General features: G+C 42.5%; 1 protein-coding gene across 1 annotated transcript; it reads right to left on the bottom strand.

Moving 5' to 3' along the window:
* Positions 1-7,998: 7,998 nt before the first annotated feature.
* Positions 7,999-18,183, bottom strand: LOC117588098. The gene is made up of 5 exons (XM_034279172.1): positions 17,652-18,183; positions 11,601-11,989; positions 9,406-9,626; positions 8,770-9,332; positions 7,999-8,708 (listed from the first exon to the last, which is right to left on the bottom strand). The coding sequence occupies exons 1-5, from the start codon at positions 17,800-17,802 to the stop codon at positions 8,365-8,367; spliced, it is 1,668 nt and encodes a 555-aa protein (XP_034135063.1). The 5' UTR covers positions 17,803-18,183; the 3' UTR covers positions 7,999-8,364.
* Positions 18,184-18,699: the final 516 nt, after the last annotated feature.

The following is an 18,699-nucleotide window of genomic DNA, read 5'->3' as shown; positions in this document are numbered from 1 at the left end:
AACAAGCTACCAAATTGAAAATTAGAATTGCAATTTTCAGCAAGTAATATTCTTAAGGCTTTGCGTCGATTTTGTTAATTGTTTTTTGGCGTCCAATTTTAAATGATAGTTAACTAGTGTAGGACTCAAGACGAACTATCGAGTATTTGTAGCATGTAAGCAAACTAAAACAGAAACCAAAAGCAAAGCAGAACCTTCAAAGAATATTAAATTCTTAGCGAAAGGAGAAACCTACGGATCCGTCGAAGATGCAGACGATTTTGAATTTGAATTTATTTTTAATGTCTTTTGAATACAAGCTAAACAAACCACAGGACGTTTCATCGGAGATCGTTTTTTATCTATGTATCAAACGTGTTCTTGAACCACATACCACATACCAAATACAACAACTAATTGCTAAGTGTTCCCCTTTGGCTTAGGAGTTAGATGTAAGAAAGAGTTTATCCTAGCCACGGTTGCCACTACTTGGCGTAAGCTACGAGAGAGAAGGGATCCGAAACTCATTCAAGCACAAACATTTTACAAGTCTTACAAATCTTGAATGTACTTTTGGATTAGCACGCCCAGACGAGCGAACAAATTATCCCTTTTAGTCAAAGTAAATTGTTGTGAAGTGGCGACCGTGTTCCTAGCCTCACGCTTACAGTGAAGAGACACAGACACAGAGACGAAGGGAGTCAGAAGAACATAGGGGAATCTGCACAACTTATAAGAAAATATCCATAAACTGCACCCAATTAATTACACAATATACATACATATATATCGAGTATCAAGTATTTATGAACGCGTCTAGCCACTAAGGAAGAATTGTAAAATGAATGGAATCGATGAACACGAAAACGCCCAAATCTTATGAGTATGTAAGTAGAACCGGAAACTAGAATTCAAACCGGATAGCCGATGGCTCTGAGACACGAGCAACGAGCATCCAAACTGCTGAAATTGGCACTTAAGTATACATGTAGATCATTCATACACAACAGGATTGTACGCCTATGTACGTAGTAGAACGTTCGAGTAAACTAAACCAAACTTGCAACCGTAGTGCGACTTTTTGCCAGTTTACTATACCGGTGAGCCCATTGAAGGGATTGGTTTTCTTTTTTTGGAAAAAGTGCTTCACCTTTTTAGTGTGTAAACTTGGTTTTAGATATAGTCGATTTTACGATTACCAATACGATTCAACGTGTCGCAGGGAGCCGCTTCAACAAGCGATGGTTCTCACTCTCCTCCCTATTTGATGGGGTTTGGCCGGCGGACCCATGCTCTCCCTGAGGCACATTCATAGACATAGACAAATGGGTAGCTAGCGGAAAATACATACAAGCAAACAATACGAGTATCTAGAGAAACAAAATATCAGAGTCTAGTGGGTATTAATCAGAGCAACATAAGAATATCGGTAAAAAAAATTAGTTAAACGAAAACTATAGATAAACTCAACTCATTTAGCACTTGCAATTAAATGTGACAAACCACACCTTCCCCAATCTTCTCCTGAACTGCGACCTCCCTGAAATGCAAATAAAACAGATGTTTATTCGATGTACAAAAAAAACCATACTGACTAAGTTTATTAGTTTCTTCCGGGCCAGAACTTATTCTTGTGTACCGGGAATGTCCCTCCAACCATAGGCAGACACAGATATAAAAGTAAGTATTGATATAAAAATATACATATGTACACATGTACGTCGAGGTATACTTAATTCTTATCTTATTTTAATAATACAAAAAAATATAAAACAAATAAATTTCTAAATATACATATTTACATAGTTCTCTGTGGATTTCTCCATTTTTCATACTGTTGTTATATCAATTGTCGTTGTGAAGAAGGAGCCCGTGCGTATTGTTTTAATGGAATTTTGTTATCCGATTGAAAGAAAAAATTCAGTTTCTCCGTCAACCAATATTGCTAGTCAGCGTAAGTTCCAGTTCCAGTTGCTAAAGTTGATCCATTTTGCTCTAAAGAAATACGTTAAATGCTAGGTTCATACTTACTGTGTATCTTGAACTTTCATAGCATACTTTTAGGTGTAAATGTCATGTATAATGCATGTAAGAATTAAGTAAAAATTACCTTCTGATGCAGTCTGTAGTCTGGACGTTGATATGCAATGACTGAACCATCAAGTGGCCCATCCGACACCAGGCCAAAGCCTGTTACGCGCGGAACCCAGCAGAACGCAGCCGTGCTCCCGCCCAACCGACCGAAGGGCGCTGCCGCATGACGCACGGCGCGATTAACCGAACCGGTCGCGAGCATGCAGGAAAGATAGATGTTAGGCTAGAATTCGAGGAAAATTAGAACTAAACACAACTAAACTAGAGCAACTATAGCTAAGCAAGCAAAATTATCAAAGTCAGAAACAATACAAAGCTAAAATGAAACTAACTACGGGAGAGGTAGGCTAGTATAAGAGATTTAAGAAGAGAAAGGGAGTTAGTCGAGGATATAATGCGGTAGAGGGAATTATAATCCGGGTTCGTGCGAGGCATAATTCGATCTACATAGTGGAAGGAATAAAGGAATAAAGTTTCTAGCGGGTCTATTGGGAATCGTAAAGTTTATGCGGCTCAGCAAGTCAGGGCTGTCTACATCCCCCTTGATCAAGTTGTAGAAATGAGTTCAGAAAACTTTAACTTGGGGTCTAGTTTAACACCTAGATTATCAACCAATGTAATTCTCTCAAGAGAACTACTGCAGAGGGTGTAAGTAGCCAGGAAGGGGCTGGACCGATAAAAAGTCATTACATTGCACGTCGAGGCATTTAGGTGTAACATATTTCCACCACACCATGACTGAAAGTTATTGAGATCTGATTGCAAGCGAGAGTGAGATGAAATGTCCTTATACTGGACACAGAGTTTAACATCATCCGCATTCATAAGTACTCGAGAATTTTTTAATACAGGTAAAGATAAGGAGTTTTTGAAGAGGACTCTTTGAGACCTGGAACACAGGTAGCTAGAAATCCATGTTAACAGATTGGGCGGAAACCCTAAAGGGCCAAGCTTTTGTGCAAGAAGAGAATGGTTTACTGAATCGAATGCCTTACTGAAGTCAGTGTAAATAACACCCGTCTGCAAGTTACTTTGGAAGCCTTTAATGATAAAGGAGGTGAACTCTAAAAGATTAGTGGTTGTTTCATTAAACAAAGGGCAGAAAATGCCATTCTACCTTGGTAAACTATATGGATACACATGACCTGGGTAGCTTTCCTTGGAATAGGTTGTTTGAAAAAATGTTGCAAAAAGACCGGCAAAAATGATAGCGAGGATGGATGTGCGGACGTTCTACGCTTACTGTTTACAAAGCTGTAAAACTGTTTAGGGTCCTGTGAATAACGTATCCTGCATCAAAGGAGGTAGTTTCTATAGCATTGAGCATTAAGAACAGTGAAATTTGACCGAGCTATTAAGTAATTAGAAAGAGAAGAGCGAGAACCAACTTCTTGAGATTTTTTAAATGGTCTTGATTGGATAACTCTTTGGTTTACCAAGGAGGCTTTGCAGATGTAGTCGGACATGAGAGTGAGACACACGAGTCAAAAATTGTGTCAAGTACATTGTAAAAAGTGTTTGTGCACGAGTACAGAGCGGACCAATCAAAATCCCTAATTACGTTATTGAGCTTCGTAAACTCGGCTTTACGAAAGCAAATGGACGCGTTCAGAAAGCCTACCCGCACGATCCGATACAGTAGGTCCAATATCTACCGACACTTCAAAAGTAGGATGATATCAGTCTGCGGGTATAGTGAGCGGAAGTGCTCTTGTTAACAACGCTACGGTCGGATCCGAGACAAAGCACAGATCAAGCAATCGACCCAACGAGTTTTTTACATGGTTGACTTGAGACAGGGACAGGTCTAATAAGCCATCAATAAAATCATGTCGTGACATGGGCACAAGGTTATTAGACTCGTTAACAGAAGACCAAACAGTACCTGGCAGGTTGAAATCCCCAAGAACTTTTAAATGGACTTTATCAGATAGCGAGGAAGAAACAGTTTTTAAGGAAGACAAGTGCTGCTCGTATATTAATACATCCGAAGTCGGTGGAATATACGAACAAGTGACATAAATAGACTGTCCGGGAAGAATCAGTCTAACACAGAGGAATTCCAGGTCTTGTGAGACCTGGACTATGAAAAGTTCCGACGTGAAGTAAGAGTCTACTGCAATCAGAACCCCTCCTCCACGTCGAGACGACGATCATTCCTACAAATTTTGTAGCCAGGTTTCGGTAAACACAATAACATGGGATGAAAATGTAAAACTATCCATAACGAGAAGGGACGTGTGAGAAGCTTCTTACGCGTGACAACTTTTATACCCGGCACTCAGTACTACATCTGCACCTTAGCGGTTATTTGTCAAATTCTAAATTTTTCCTTCATCTGTCATCTACATCTACAACACTTCTCACACCAACACGCTCCTTAAGGTCGCCGCCCTTCCCTAGACCCACACACTGCAGACTCGCGGCAGAGGCAGCGCCCGCACAAAAAAAACAAATATAAGCTGGGGGACGGGGTTTGTTAAAATTTGGCATAGGCAGAGGGACGGCAGAGGCAGGGGCCGAGTGATGCAGAAGCAGAGTGTGAATAAGAGAATGTTAAAAGAACAACAAAAGCTGCGGGACAGGGTGGGTTTAGCCACTGGAAATTAATTTCTTCATTGTGGCCATAATAATGATCCAATCGAATCCCAAATTGGTGATCTAATAGATATGGCCATTCCCTACGGAATGTCGTTTTTAGTTTTCTTTTATCTTCAAAACTGTAGGTTTGGGAGGTTTTCGGCCTTTTGCGGAGGCGGAAGGGGGCTGGGCTAATTTTTGAAATACACTGGTTTCAGTGTGAGCATACAATAGTCCGGAGCCAAAATTTGGTGGCTCTAGCTCTTATAGGCCCTGAGAAATAGCTGACAAACAAGACGGACGGACACACAGACATGGCTCTATCGACTCGACTATTGATGCTGATCAAGAATGTATATACTTTATGGGGTCGGAAACGTTTCCTTCTGTGCGTTACATACAACCGTTATTCACACAAATACAATATACCCTATTTACTCTTCGAGTACCGGGTATAAAAAGAGTGCTCAACTTACTACCTAAGCGGCGAGCATTTTGATAGGCTACAAACAGGGAAATTAGTTCTTTGACTGCAAGGAATTGCAGTGGGAAGTGGTGGATGGAGCAGAGGAGAAAGGAGCATTGGCCTCACTACTAGGAAGAGTTATGGGGGGCCATTTTACTTCTTAGCCTTAAACTTTTTCATCACCAGGTGCTCTGGCCAAAATTTGGAAGAACAACTGGTCTCGAATTGAGTAGGAGATACGCTAATCTTGAAAGAAGCTATCTCCCTGGCATAAGAGAAATTAAAATTCTCTACCTTTACCGGACGTTTATTAACTGGTGGGATCGAAATAGATGGGATATGATGTGGCTTTGGAACGGACTCAACAGGCACGGACGCTACAGTACTAACTGGCTGCATGTTATCCGAGATTAGCGATTCGGTAGACGAAACTTGATCACCAGCAGCTGTCGTTGCCCTTGGACTGGCAAACGAAATTAGCTGCTGCACTATCGGAGTGGACGGAGACAGCTGATCAGCAGCGAGCGGTCGAGGGACAGGCACTTGCAGATCACGTAGAGCGCCTAGGAGACTCATTCAGCTGTTTAAAACCGCTTAATTGAGACTCCATGGCTAAAAGCCGATCGTCCTGCCTTTTAAAGCCCACGGTCAGCTCCTTAAAGCCCTTTCGCGTCTGCCTCATAAACGTGACCATATCATTCTCGACAGACCGACATGCCTCGCAACTGTAATGCAGACCATTACGTTTTGAAATTGCGTCACCCACGAGGCCAGAGAACCCAATACATTTTGCGTGCACTACGTTATCGCAGAGCCAGCAAGGGATGCTCGGCTGGTCGTGGGTGATCTGCTTCTTGCAAGTCTTAGCGCAACACACAATATAAATATAAAATATATTTATAAATATATAAATAAAAACAAATAAATATTATTTTCTCAAAACAAATAGCAATGGGACTAGTGTGCCGACAAAGTGCTTAAAGCAATGTTTAAAGCGGGATCGAAAAACAGTTAAGCGGAGAGAGGACAGAAGAACAAGCGCAGCGACAGCTAAGCAGAGAGCGTGCGCTACTGCACAGAAACTTTAGAGAGCGAGAGAGGAAGAACAGTTAACTCGAGCGAGAATTACACAACTACAAGAGAGAGCGGCTAATAGTAAGGGCGAAACTTACAAAAAGAAAAACCACAAACACACGACTAAACGACGCACAAAATAAAGATATTAACTTTATATTTTTACACAAATAACAGGCATGCACTCGCGTATCAGGACAGGTTAAAGTTGTAACGCATTCAGTATGCAAATTTAGAAATAAACACCGTTCGTTTCTCCAAAATAGAAAAGAAAGTACGGAGCGCAAAACAAAAATACGTCTGGCCACTACGAAAGAGAACGAACGCATCTTCGAAAATATCGTTATTTGCAGAAAAAACAATTTTATCCATATTCTGATAACGGCGAACTTGCTTACTGCCCAAATTCTATCGCCATTTGTATGTTTGAATACATCAAATGCTACTAAATGTTGAGGTCAGCTAGAAATTTTAGATCCGCAAGCTGTTCAATGTACAGTTGTGTTCAATGACTTTCATTCAAAGACTTTTTTGAGACACTTCCAGACTTTCAATTTAAACATTCATAGCTTTTTAAATAGAGTGGAATGTAGGCTTTAGAAAATCAAATAAATCCCTACACATTTGCATTCCATCTTCTTGTTTTACATGACTTTCCAAAAATACCCGTACAAAGTGCTGTTAAATGAAATATTAGTGAATTTCTTTAAAATCGAAAAAAAAACCGAAACTCACGTTAATTTTTTATGCTCTACATGTTTCTTGGCCAAGTTTATATAGGATTTTAGAAAATAATTTTAAAACCACAGGCTCTCACCTTTCTCTGGTTGCCGGAATTGCATTTATTATAATGCTTTTGGCATTCCCCCATAAGATTTTGATGACATTCAGATCCAGGGACTGATTTGAACATAGAATAACGCCGATATGTTCAGGTGAAACTCTATTTCTGGCAAGCTTTCTTGAGTATTTCGGATCATTATCTTGTTGAAAGATCCTCTTTAAAGGTGTTTTCCAACTGGAATATGAATGTAATGTATGAAAAAGTATGCTGGCCCACACAATTTTGTGAAATACTCCAACGGAAGGATAGGAAGTAGCACTTCAGATAGCCTGGAACTCATAAGGCTCAACCCAACATGCCCAATACTGGTTTTTTCAATAATTTCTGCACTAATCTGATGTGTGTGAACGCCAAACTTCTAGTTAAAATGGTTAATTTCAATAGTAAGAGCACATTCAAATTAGTTTTCAATTCCATTATACTCCTTGGCTTTAGTTTTTAATCAAAATCTTAGGTATCCTTTAGTGGAGCAAACAATGATTTCTTCAAAGCATTTCTGCAAAAACAAAAATACAACCATATCCAAAAATTTCTTTCATTAAAATATTTAATATCGAATAATAATAATAATATTTCGAATTTGTTTGTTGTTGTTTTAAAAACAGGAAGATGGAATGCAAATATGTAGGGATTTATTTGATTTTCTAACGCCTACATTCCACTCTATTCAAAAAGCTGTGAATGTTTAAATTGAAAGTCTGGAAGTGTCTCAAAAAAGTCTTTGAATGAAAGTCATTGAACACAACTGTACATTGAACAGCTTGCGCATCCAAAAATGTTCAGGATTCCTTTTGGTTTCTAATGTGTACATTTCAGGCTTTCTAAAAAGGTATCACTTGTTTAATTTGGATCATTGAAAATGTCTTAAAATTAGTTTTGAAAGTGGTGAGGTGCGGCACTACTATTTCATTGAACACAGCTGTATGTAAATGAAGCCCAACAATGCAAAAACGTAAAATTACGAGTACTTAAACACATTTCTTTCTTTATTCAGTTTTAAATTTATATCACATTAAATTTTAAATTAACAGAAATACAAAAGTCAAGCGATTCGTCAGTTGCTGCTGCTGCGGCAGCTTTACAATTACATATATGTCTTCAATTATTGGAAACTAGTGGGTCTGTCAACAGCCTGTAGGGACTTGGACAGACACGGGACAGATGCAGGACGGTTGGGGTTAGCATAGTCAAACATTCAACATCGAGTTACACTTAGATCTATCACTAAATTGGTTTTAAACTAATTGCATCAGAGTCAGTCAGAGAGATGTTGGGTACCTAATCTATGGTTATTACAGGTGCGAAACCTTCTTGTCAGATTTACGATCTAGTTCGTTGGCTGGTCCTCCTGCTGCGTCTGCTGCTGCGTCTGCTGCTGCTGATGCTGAGGATCGCCTGGTGATGCACCAGCTACAGCAGCTGTTGCCGCTGCTGCGGATCCTGTTGTTGTGTGGCTGGTGCTAGCAGCTCCCGCGTCCAGGTCGAGCGTAGTGCTGCTGGCGGCCTTCTGATTGGGAAAGAGCACCGAGTATGCCGGAGGCGGATCGAGCTCCTCGTAGTTGGGCGGCGATGCGGCGTTAAGCTGATCCAGGCCACCGCCTCCTCCTCCGCCATTGGCAGCGGCCAGCGCCGCCTCCCTCTCATTGTTAACCGCGTGCTGTGATGCGGAGGCTGCAAGAGAAGGGATGGATTAAAGTCAGAACAAGTTACAAAATGGTGGAATTTAACGTACCCCAGAGGCCGCAGATTAGCAGGGCTCCGCCGCAAAGGAGCATTCCAAGCATTAGGTAGCCCCAAGGCCCGTATTTGGAAAGGTCCGAGTGGAGACCCGTTCGGGTTGAGTTGCGGCGGGTGAAGCCACTGCCAGCTCCTGTTCCCGCACCCGCTCCCAACTCTGTTGTGTCGTTTTCCGACTTTCCCTGCCCCTCCAAAAGGTTCGGGCCTATGGAGTTGGGAGAACCATCGCCTCCCGGCTTCTTCATGTCTTTGGTGTGGACTTTTCTCAGCGTTGTCGTCGTTGTGGTTGCCGTTGAGTTATCCAGGCCGACAGATCCATTGAGGGGCAGATCCTCGGGCGCCATTGGGGCATCATAGGCGAACAGATTGCGGAATACTTCTAAGGCAAACTGCTCGAAAAGGTCCGACTCACGGCCCGCAGGCAGATTGCCAGCACCAGGTCGACGCTGTTTGAGGCACATCTCGTAGTCCTCATCGCTGTCGTACTCATTGCTGTAGGGACAGTGTCGGATGCCATCACAGGCCAGCTCCTTAGAGATGCACAGGATGGGCTCGTCCCTGGAAAGGATACAAATCGAACATTCCTTACACTCTGGCCAAGCTGAAGTCTTGATCTTCTACTATCTCTCACCCGATCCTCAGGCACTGATGCTTGCTCGCATCCTTGCACTGCTCTCCCTTGCCCAGCACTGTGACCATTAGCTTTGACCTCAGCGCGTGCAGGCCGTGCTCCCAAACGATCCTTACCCGCCCGTGAAAGAGCCGCACGGGATCCTCCATCTCCGAGGCTGTGTCCTCCAGTTGACATGGGTCGACTCGCCACTGGGCCGTGTGGGGATCCAGCGAGCTGAACTGAGGAGGCAAATAGATTTATCCAATTATTGGAAGCTGGCTAAAAGCGTGGGACAAATGCGTATGAGTTCTCCTGATGGCATACCATGCTAAATATTTGCCGCCAATGTGCGAACTAGCAGTTTACACGATCGAAATGCTAAAAGTCTCGCCTCTTAGACACCGCCCACACGGACACCGCCCCAATAGGCTGACGTGATAGCACTTTTAAAATCCTACAAAACGATCCGCGATCAAAACTGCGATTCCACATCGGAGGCACACACATGCGCTCACACACATAATGCAAAATTAAATATTTACGCTGGAAAAATACAAAACAAAAAGCTGTTAAGCCTCCGCCAGATACACATATAACATACGTATGTATATGTATTTATATGCATACCATACGCGATCTACGAAATGCCTGAAAATCATATGGGTATAAAAATACATCCAATAATATCTGCTTCTGGCTGGTGGCGCTGACGCTGTCGTTGTCGCTGTGGCGTCACGTGCAGAGCCAACAATCGGAATGGAATGATATGCCGCACACAAAGAGAGGTGGAAGCTACGAGTCGACTGAGCTGGCTTTCTGTCCAGGTTCAATAACTGTGAAACAGCTTTGTGATCAGTCGCCTGGCAATTTTAGTAAACAGCAATTAAACATGTTCTGAAGAAATAACAACTAAATACTTTAAGTATGAGCTCGCATTTTCTAGCCTGTTCATGGGGAATATGCTTGCATAGTGAGAGATGCAGTAATGCGTCGCGATGCATCAATTTGCACATTTCGCGGAGGGGGAGCCTCTAACAGAACAAAGAAGATATCTCTACTGGAAATGCAAAAGCGACACACCCCCAGCCCCACCACATCCCAAAAGTTGGCAGCAGCATAGTTTGTTTTTATGGCCAGGCTTGTCAGCCATGGCTGTCAGTCAGCCAACCAGCCAGTACGCCAGTCAGGCAGTTGGAGTCGGCGGATTTATGGCTAGGGGTCTGAAAGTGTTTCTGCCGGGCTGCGTTCTCTGGCCAAATGAGACAAACGTGTTTCAAATACCAAAACGCCCTGACAAAATGCTTGAAATTGGCGCGCTTATGCAAATATAGCTCATGTGGGTGAGAACCACCACTATGGTCTGCCTATGGGTTCTGTTTCGGATTCAGTTGCTGTTTCAGCGGTTTACTGCGAGAAGCGTCGCACTTTTGGCTTTGCAGAGAGTGAAACATTTCCAACTGGCTGAACACGGGCCAAGACCAAAAAGTGACAAACTTAAACGGAAAGTCTAATAAGTCCTAATCGAGAACACCTTGAAAATTTCAACGATTTGTCGACGAACTATGTTTGTTCCAGAAACTGTTTTTCGTTTGCCTCGCGTGAGAGGTTGCCAGTAATTGGAGACAATTTCAGATGGATGTCAAACTGTCTCATCGGAAAGCCACAAAAAAGTAACAATGTCAATGGGGAACCTACCTACACATAGTAGTCATTCCATTCATATGTACACACATATGTATTCAATATGTAATGATCTCAACAACTTAATCTATTTGACAATGGCGATTGAAATTGGTAATCGCTTTGAAATCCATTTTTATGTTTCATGGAATAAATTTAAAAATCATACTGATGAATTCACTTGAAAGTCAGATTTATTATGTCACTGCACATTGTGAATGGAAAGGGAAGCATTCTTAAGAGAGAGAGTTTTCATGGGTATACATTTTACTTGATCTTCTATCAGTGGAAGATAATCTGGACTGGATATGTACTGCCCATTAACAGAAGTGCCTCAGCCCTTATTCTTGAGACTTGAAACACTTATATTTGGATGATTCTCACCGCATCCAAGAAAATGAGCCAGAGAAGAGGAAATAGATCAGCGAGAGAAAATCGAATACGAGTAGTCAAAACCGAAAGTGCAGAAAATGGCTATTCCCCACTAATCACCTCAGAGTGCCCATGGTTGGGTTTCAGGTGCGTTTACTTACGATGTTCAGGGGACAGGTGCGTCCCACCCGGGGTGTTGTCATGGGCTTCGTTGTGTTGAGGCGTTCCGTCAGCGTGGACATTTCCGTCAGACCACTTGTCTTGGGTATCCGTTGGGGTTTCGCTGTACTGCTAACAGCTGGCATGATGCTCGACGATGGAGCACTCCCACTCTCCGGCTGAGTGTGCCGTAGCTTGGGCAGAATGAGGCGCACTATGAAGCCGTACGTTGGCGGGGCACTAAGTATGCGGGAGCAGGAGGGGTGCTCGGCGCCATAGGAGCCCGGCTTCAGTTCGATGATCAGACTAGATTCCTTGCCATCGCTTTCGATGAAGTGTTCCTGCTGGGCGCTGCACAGCGGCTTGAATGTTGGGTGCGATAGCAGATCGCCTGAAATGTAGAGAGCTGAGATGAGTCCCTTTTTCGTATTTCGGTAAATGGAAAAGACGCCTTGACCGCGAATTTACAATAGACTGGTAATTCCTAGAGCATACATATGCACACATGTATGGTTGGGATGTAGGGGGACTGACAGGGGAACACATTTTTTCATTTGCAAACACAAAAAACCGCTTCGAATGCAGAGATCAGCCGCGAGCTGCCAATCAATAAATAACTCTCAGATTGACTAAAATAAAACCAAATAACAACTCCATGTGACAACTCCAAAAATAGACATTTTGTGTGAATTGAAAATGGAAATGAATATGAATTGTGGTGAAAATGTTTATTATGCTCTTCCTCATTCACGTTCGAGTATTTTTCTCTTTAATGAAACTAAAATTCAATTAATTTGAATGGATTCTCCTCGTGCACTAATTGAATAACTGCCTTTACCTACTGGAGGCACAGGGCAGACACGGGTAGAGGTGGAGTGTGTTCGCCTCCTCTGTTCAATTATTTTGCACTCGTATTCGAACTTTGCGACACAAAGGTTAAAGATTCACACATATACACACACACAACACACCCTACGCATACTAAATACCACAATTAATAATACACCATACACCAATCTAAATACACATACATATACCCGTACAGTTGATAGTGGATATGGTAGGGGCTTTTGATAAACGCGAAATATCTCTCGATTCGTGTAGGAAAACTACTCTAAATACAGACATCTCTGTACAGACGATTGAACATACGTATGTATGTATGTACGAGTATGTATACAAGTATTTATGTACATATTCTGGGTCACTGACTGCACCACATTCATTATTATTATATTATTATTACTGATGTTGATGTTGCTGCAACAGCCTTATTGTTTACTGTTGACTCGCCTCGTTGCCGGGCACTTGTGCCATACACTGGCACCCAGCATATTGCGAACCATTAAAAATTGGACGAGAGCTCGAGTAAGTATTTGCGACTGCCCATGGAAAAACAATTTGCATTTGCTGCATCCACCAACACACCGTCCGCGTGTGTGTGCAAGTGTGCAGTTTCCCTGGTAATTCCCATTCCGAACTTGACATTAATATTCAAGTGGTGCCCCTGCCCTGCACGTTCGAAAGTGGAGCTTCAATCAACGATTCAATTCTTCATCAGCATTTATCGGAGAGTACCGAAAAAGCACTGCAAACTAATTATAGTATTTCCACAAACTTAAATGCCAATTGTAGTACATTTGAGTTGAAAATCGTGAAGGGAAGAGACCCCGAACACATTAACAGATTCAGTTCACGAATATACAAGAACGTACATACAAATGTACATGAGACATTGGAAATCAATAACGAATGATATAAAATGGAGAAGCATTGATAAGATGTTTCTTTATGATGAAACTCTTTCAATTTCAAAATAGGGATTAGAGCTGCTCTTTCCTATTTCGACCATAAGACCTTGCATACAAAAGGGGCGTGGTGGCACTCATCGTCGCCCGCACAATTAGTCGCAATTGTTATACATAGAAACCTGATGCCATTGGCATCACTGAGCGAACGCAGAACACTGCGTCTCATACAGCTAAGAAACTATTAAGGTTTGTTTCACGGCTGACAGAGAGCTGCAAAACGTAATCTCCCACTGAGCGCCTCTGCTAATTGGGTTAACAGCACAAGCTCTCGCGCATCCCATATACATACATATGTGCATACGAATGTACATATGAACGTACATATGTACATATAGGACGAGTTTACAAGTTCAATTAATGTTGCTGGTTCCATGCAGAGGAGGAGTAAAGCAGCTACGCATTAGGGCTAATGCGAAATGGCACTGGTGAATGAATTGGTTCAGGGATCACTCTGCTAACAAGATAGTCAGGGCCAGCGAGCGAGGAAAGGGCCCATAGTTTCTCTTATATTTTTTTTACAAAAAATGCCGTTAATAATTTGTCTACGTTTTCAGAGCAGAACCGAATAATTTTTTGGGAAAGCAGAATGAATGAAGAGCTATTTGTTGAGTGCTTTTCTAGGGAAAGTCAGAGTCAGAGCAGCGGCTTGTAAATATCTTTGATCTTGGCCATGCTAAGCCCAGAGCTAGATCAAACAATACACAAACCTCGAGCATTACGTTTTGGGCAAGGTCAGTGAGACTTGGGCTTGATTGCACAGATAAACATAAACATTAGCATATGCCAACATACAGATACAGATACTCGTACAGATAGAAAACAATTTAGAGAAAATTGTTGTACGACCAAAATTGTTGCTGCCAGTTGTATATCTTTGGCAGTGGTGTGAGTTCAAGCAAGAGCGAGAGTGCTGGCTAGTATCTGTGTGTAGGTCAAGCAGAAGCCACTTCAATTTGAAAAGGGCGCATTAAAAAGCGTAGTCAATGCCGATCCACATGATGATATGCTCGCCTATGCATGAACAATGTATGTACACACATGGCTCTGGAGTCGCTGCCTCGGTCCCTGCTGAGTGGGCCAGTTTCCAGTTGTTGCTTAGATTCAGACTTTGATTTAGAAAAAAAGGGAACTTGTCTAAAAGCACTGCAACTTGCTCGTGTAGAGATTGTCAAGCGTTTGAGGCTGTTTTTTCTGTTTGTGTCGAGTGGCAACTGGGCATAATAAATTCTGTGGCTGCCACGCGAGGCGGACGCGTGTTGCATGCTGGATGGATGCTGGATCCTCTGCTCACTCATCATAATTACGCCTGGCTGGCTACAGAAGGCAGAACACGGGAGGGAATGATGGCTCTGCAGTACAGTGCAGTGCAGTGGGAGAACGATGGAGAGACACTCGAAAAAAAGTTGTTGTTAAAAATTACACAACTCTGGCCCACACGGACACACACCGGCGCACACATTCACCCAGGCAATGGGAATGCCACTCGACGCACAAACAGAAACAAACAAAAACAGTCTACAAGTGCAGTTCGTAATGTTCTTCTTCCTCGAGGGGTGGGAAGGTTACCAAAAACTTTTCATCAGGTCTGGCGCACTCATCAGAATCAAGGAAGGGAAGCACACGAATTCCTGGAATTGGTTTCCTATTTCCAGTTATGGAATAATAAATTTGAATTGTACGCCGAACATTTGTAATTTTTTTATTTTTTTTTTCATTGTTGGCCAGACTTTTTTTCAGTTTTCTTATTTTTAGTTACCAAGACTTAGGGCATATGATCTTCGACTCTTCTGGTGAAATTTATTCCGTCTGCCCTATATTTTTTGTTTTGTTTTTTTGTTCGTAAAACTGCAAAAATTGGGTCAACTATCAAAGTCAGAATGGCAAGGGTTAAGTGCTTGTCCCTCTGTCTGTGTCTCTATTTCAGACCTCGCACCTTTCTCCGCTCCCGCAAGACCACATTGCCCACAACCTCTACCCCTCCCCTGGCATCATCGACTCTAGCTTTGGACAGAGCGCCACAATTCCCGTTGGCCAATTTTCCTAATAGGTCAGCGACTGTGTCAGCATGTTGTTGCTCTTGTTGTCAGTGTTGCTGTTGCTATTGTCGCTGTCATTTTCTGTTTGCTCAGCAAAAGAACAACCAAATAAATAAATGGTAGAAAAACAAGAATCGAGGAAACTTTAAAAGCACAGAACTTGGCAGTTGTTGATACTGCCACTGCTGCGCTTCTATTGCATGCAACACTTTTTCAGAGCTAACGGTAATTGTTGCTGCTTAGCTGCCCAAGCAGTTAGTGGAGAAGCCAGTCTAACAGCCAGTCTGCTAATGGCAGAAAACGTAAATCAAAGCAGCCATTTTGCCATTTGTATAACAAGAAGTACGGGAATTATTGGAAAGGGAAAAATAGACAAAAAATCAAGGAAAATAGCTCACAGCGTCAACTTTTCTGGACAATTTGCATTTTAATTAAGCCTTTGCAAGTGCTGCTACCCATGTTCATCTTTATCTTTGGACTTGCCTCTCTTTTTGCTTGAACCACTTTGAATTCCCAATTGAATTGGAAAATCCAGTGGGCGTGGCATGTGGAAGTGAGGAGATTGTAGAAACCCACATAATTGAACACAGACTACGTCGAATTGCATAGCAAAGAGGTTTCGGACACCGCAGCGCGAACAACTAAAGTAAAATGTAAAACTTGACTTGGGGGAAACAGAACCTCAACACATGGCTGCTGGCTGGCTGGCTGCTGGCTGGCTGCTGGCAACATATGTTAATTCTATTTGATATTCACAACAACAACATTTATAACTACTCGGAGCTGGAAACCAGTTTGCATACGTGAGTATATAAGCCATTCATGCATATGTACATACATATGTACATCTTTACATTTGAATACTTATAGATGGTTAAATAAAGCTTCTTGTCTCTGGGTTTGTTGGGTTTGTTGTGCTTGCCAAAAAAATACGAAGAGAATTTGAATAAAATGGTAAGCCAAATCATACTCCTATACATATGTACATAAATACATACATACATACAAATGTATGAAAGTAGTTTTTCATCTCAACTGTAAACATCATATAGTAGATCAAGATTGCGATTCTCATTCGAATGCTGCGCACTTTGACGCTAGCTTCCGTTCTGGGACACAGAGAAGTCAGACAGAGAATAGAGTTTAACAGAACGCGCTAAACACTGTCCCAGGCTTAATATAGTTGCAACTGTGCAAGATCTGCAGATCTGCGCTGTGTAGTGTGCTGCCATGTAGTGCTGTGTAGCTGTGGCTCGCCACTCTGAGTCTTTGTTCTGCCATCCCATAACTGTATTTCAATGACAATGAGGTCGCGCTCGAGCTTGTCTCGCGGTTCGAGTTGCGTTTTCTGTTTTTCTGTTTTTCTGTTTTTCAGTTTATCTGTTTCGAGTTTCACAAAAAAACAAATTCAAAAATTATTTTCTTTTATCCGTATTACTCGCATTTGTATTCGTTGTTTTCTTGATTTCATGCCGCAATGCTTCCGCGTGTTTTTCTTCTTTTTATTTCGTTCCTCTCGGCCTACGGGCAGCCATGATTGAAGTCTCAATCGAACAAAGGCTTATCAGACGGACGGCTAGAGCTAAGGGAATCTGGAGTCTAGACTAACCTCCGCTAACCAAATGGCAAGCAGTCAGTGACAGATTGAGCCAAAACATTATTGTTTATACCAAACCATGTGCACGGGTCGGTCAATTGCGGTTAAGATCGAGTGTTACCAGGCCGAGGCGGCAACCGGTTTGCGAGACGAAAACGGCAAAAAATAATGGACGATAAAATTAAAACACACACAACAAATGACAGTGGTTCGCAGCGCATTGTACTCGTACTCGTAAGATTTGAGTTTACGATTGACGATGGGACGTTAGAGGAGATTAGAAGAGGGACGGGTTAATTCATGGGAGAAATGAAAGTCGCCCAATGGCGCCTTTTGTGTGGGGGCTTACCCCATCCGACCCATTAAAAATTGGTACTTCATATAGGAGATTTGCCAATTGGAGCTGCAGAAATTTGTGTTCATGCTTTTTCGCTTCCTTTTACACGAACCAGTAATTTCGTCCAACATTTGCACACAATGAAGAAGGTGCGGAGAAAGAGAGATGACGAGATAGGTTTTTGCACATATGTATAGATATGTAAACGAAACGTAGATAGATAGAGACCCGATTTAAATGAAAACCGTTTCCCAGACACGCTTCCTACTAACCAAAGGAGACCGCTGCGCTCTGGACGATGGCGGCGCTGGCGGCCAGCAGCGTAATCAACGCCCACGCGCTGTAAATGTGCAGAATCCGATGGCTGCCTGCGCCGGCGCCACAGCTGGCGCAGATGGACGACGCGGCAGCAGCAGACGCCATTTTTTCTCGGCGCAAGTGTGGGATGGGACACGGCTATTACGGTTAGGTTTCGTATTAAAACGGCTCTAAAGTGTCGTTGGTCGTCGCTTGGTTTTGGCTCCTGTATTGGATTTCACTCGGGAGGGGCCACAAAAGCACTGTTTCACTGGGATTCACTGGGATATATAGTTGCACAATAGCTATTGGAAAAACATTCACGAATATTCATTTGCTGCCTTTTTAAGTGGTTTTAGTGAACTGGGTTCACTCGCGCGCCCTTTTTGAAACTGAGCCAGGCTCTCTGCGCCACCCTCGACAACGACACGACTGGGGCCGAAAACTTCAACTGGCTGTTGCACTTAAACTGATCACTTCGACTGATGAAACCGTAGTGATCGCAGCTTTGAGCTTGGCGCTTGGCGCAGCCGCGCCGCGATCACTCCAAGGTGCATGAACATAAGGTGACCATTTTTCGTTCACTCTCTCTCTTGAACCTTTTGTGTCCAAATCACGTAAAAATGGTTATGTTGTGTTCCCATGAAACAATGTGTTAATACGCGTACATATGTACATACATATGTATAAGCCCACTTTCATTAGGTACGTAAAATTTAAATTTAAAGATAAGCTCAACTGGAGTAAATGGGCCACTATCAAAAGAGCGCTCGTTCAATGCCTCACCTTACACAACTACATGTGTATGTATGTATCTCATATGTACGTACATATGTATATGTGTTTAAAGAGTGTCGACTTAGCTTGTCGCGCTCTTAAATAATTTCTCTTCTTCTACCTACCAAACACAAAAAAAAGCTCGAAACAACTGTAACACTGCAAGTAAACCAACAAAGCCGAAACGGAGATAGTCAGGGGAAGCGAAGCAACTAAGTAAAAGAGAAATCGAAATCTTGAGCACGA

The sequence above is a fragment of the Drosophila guanche genome, unplaced genomic scaffold (assembly GCF_900245975.1).
Source record: "Drosophila guanche unplaced genomic scaffold, DGUA_6, whole genome shotgun sequence".
In the NCBI taxonomy this organism is placed as follows: domain Eukaryota; kingdom Metazoa; phylum Arthropoda; class Insecta; order Diptera; family Drosophilidae; genus Drosophila; species Drosophila guanche.
This window is presented reverse-complemented; position numbering and strand designations above follow the sequence as displayed.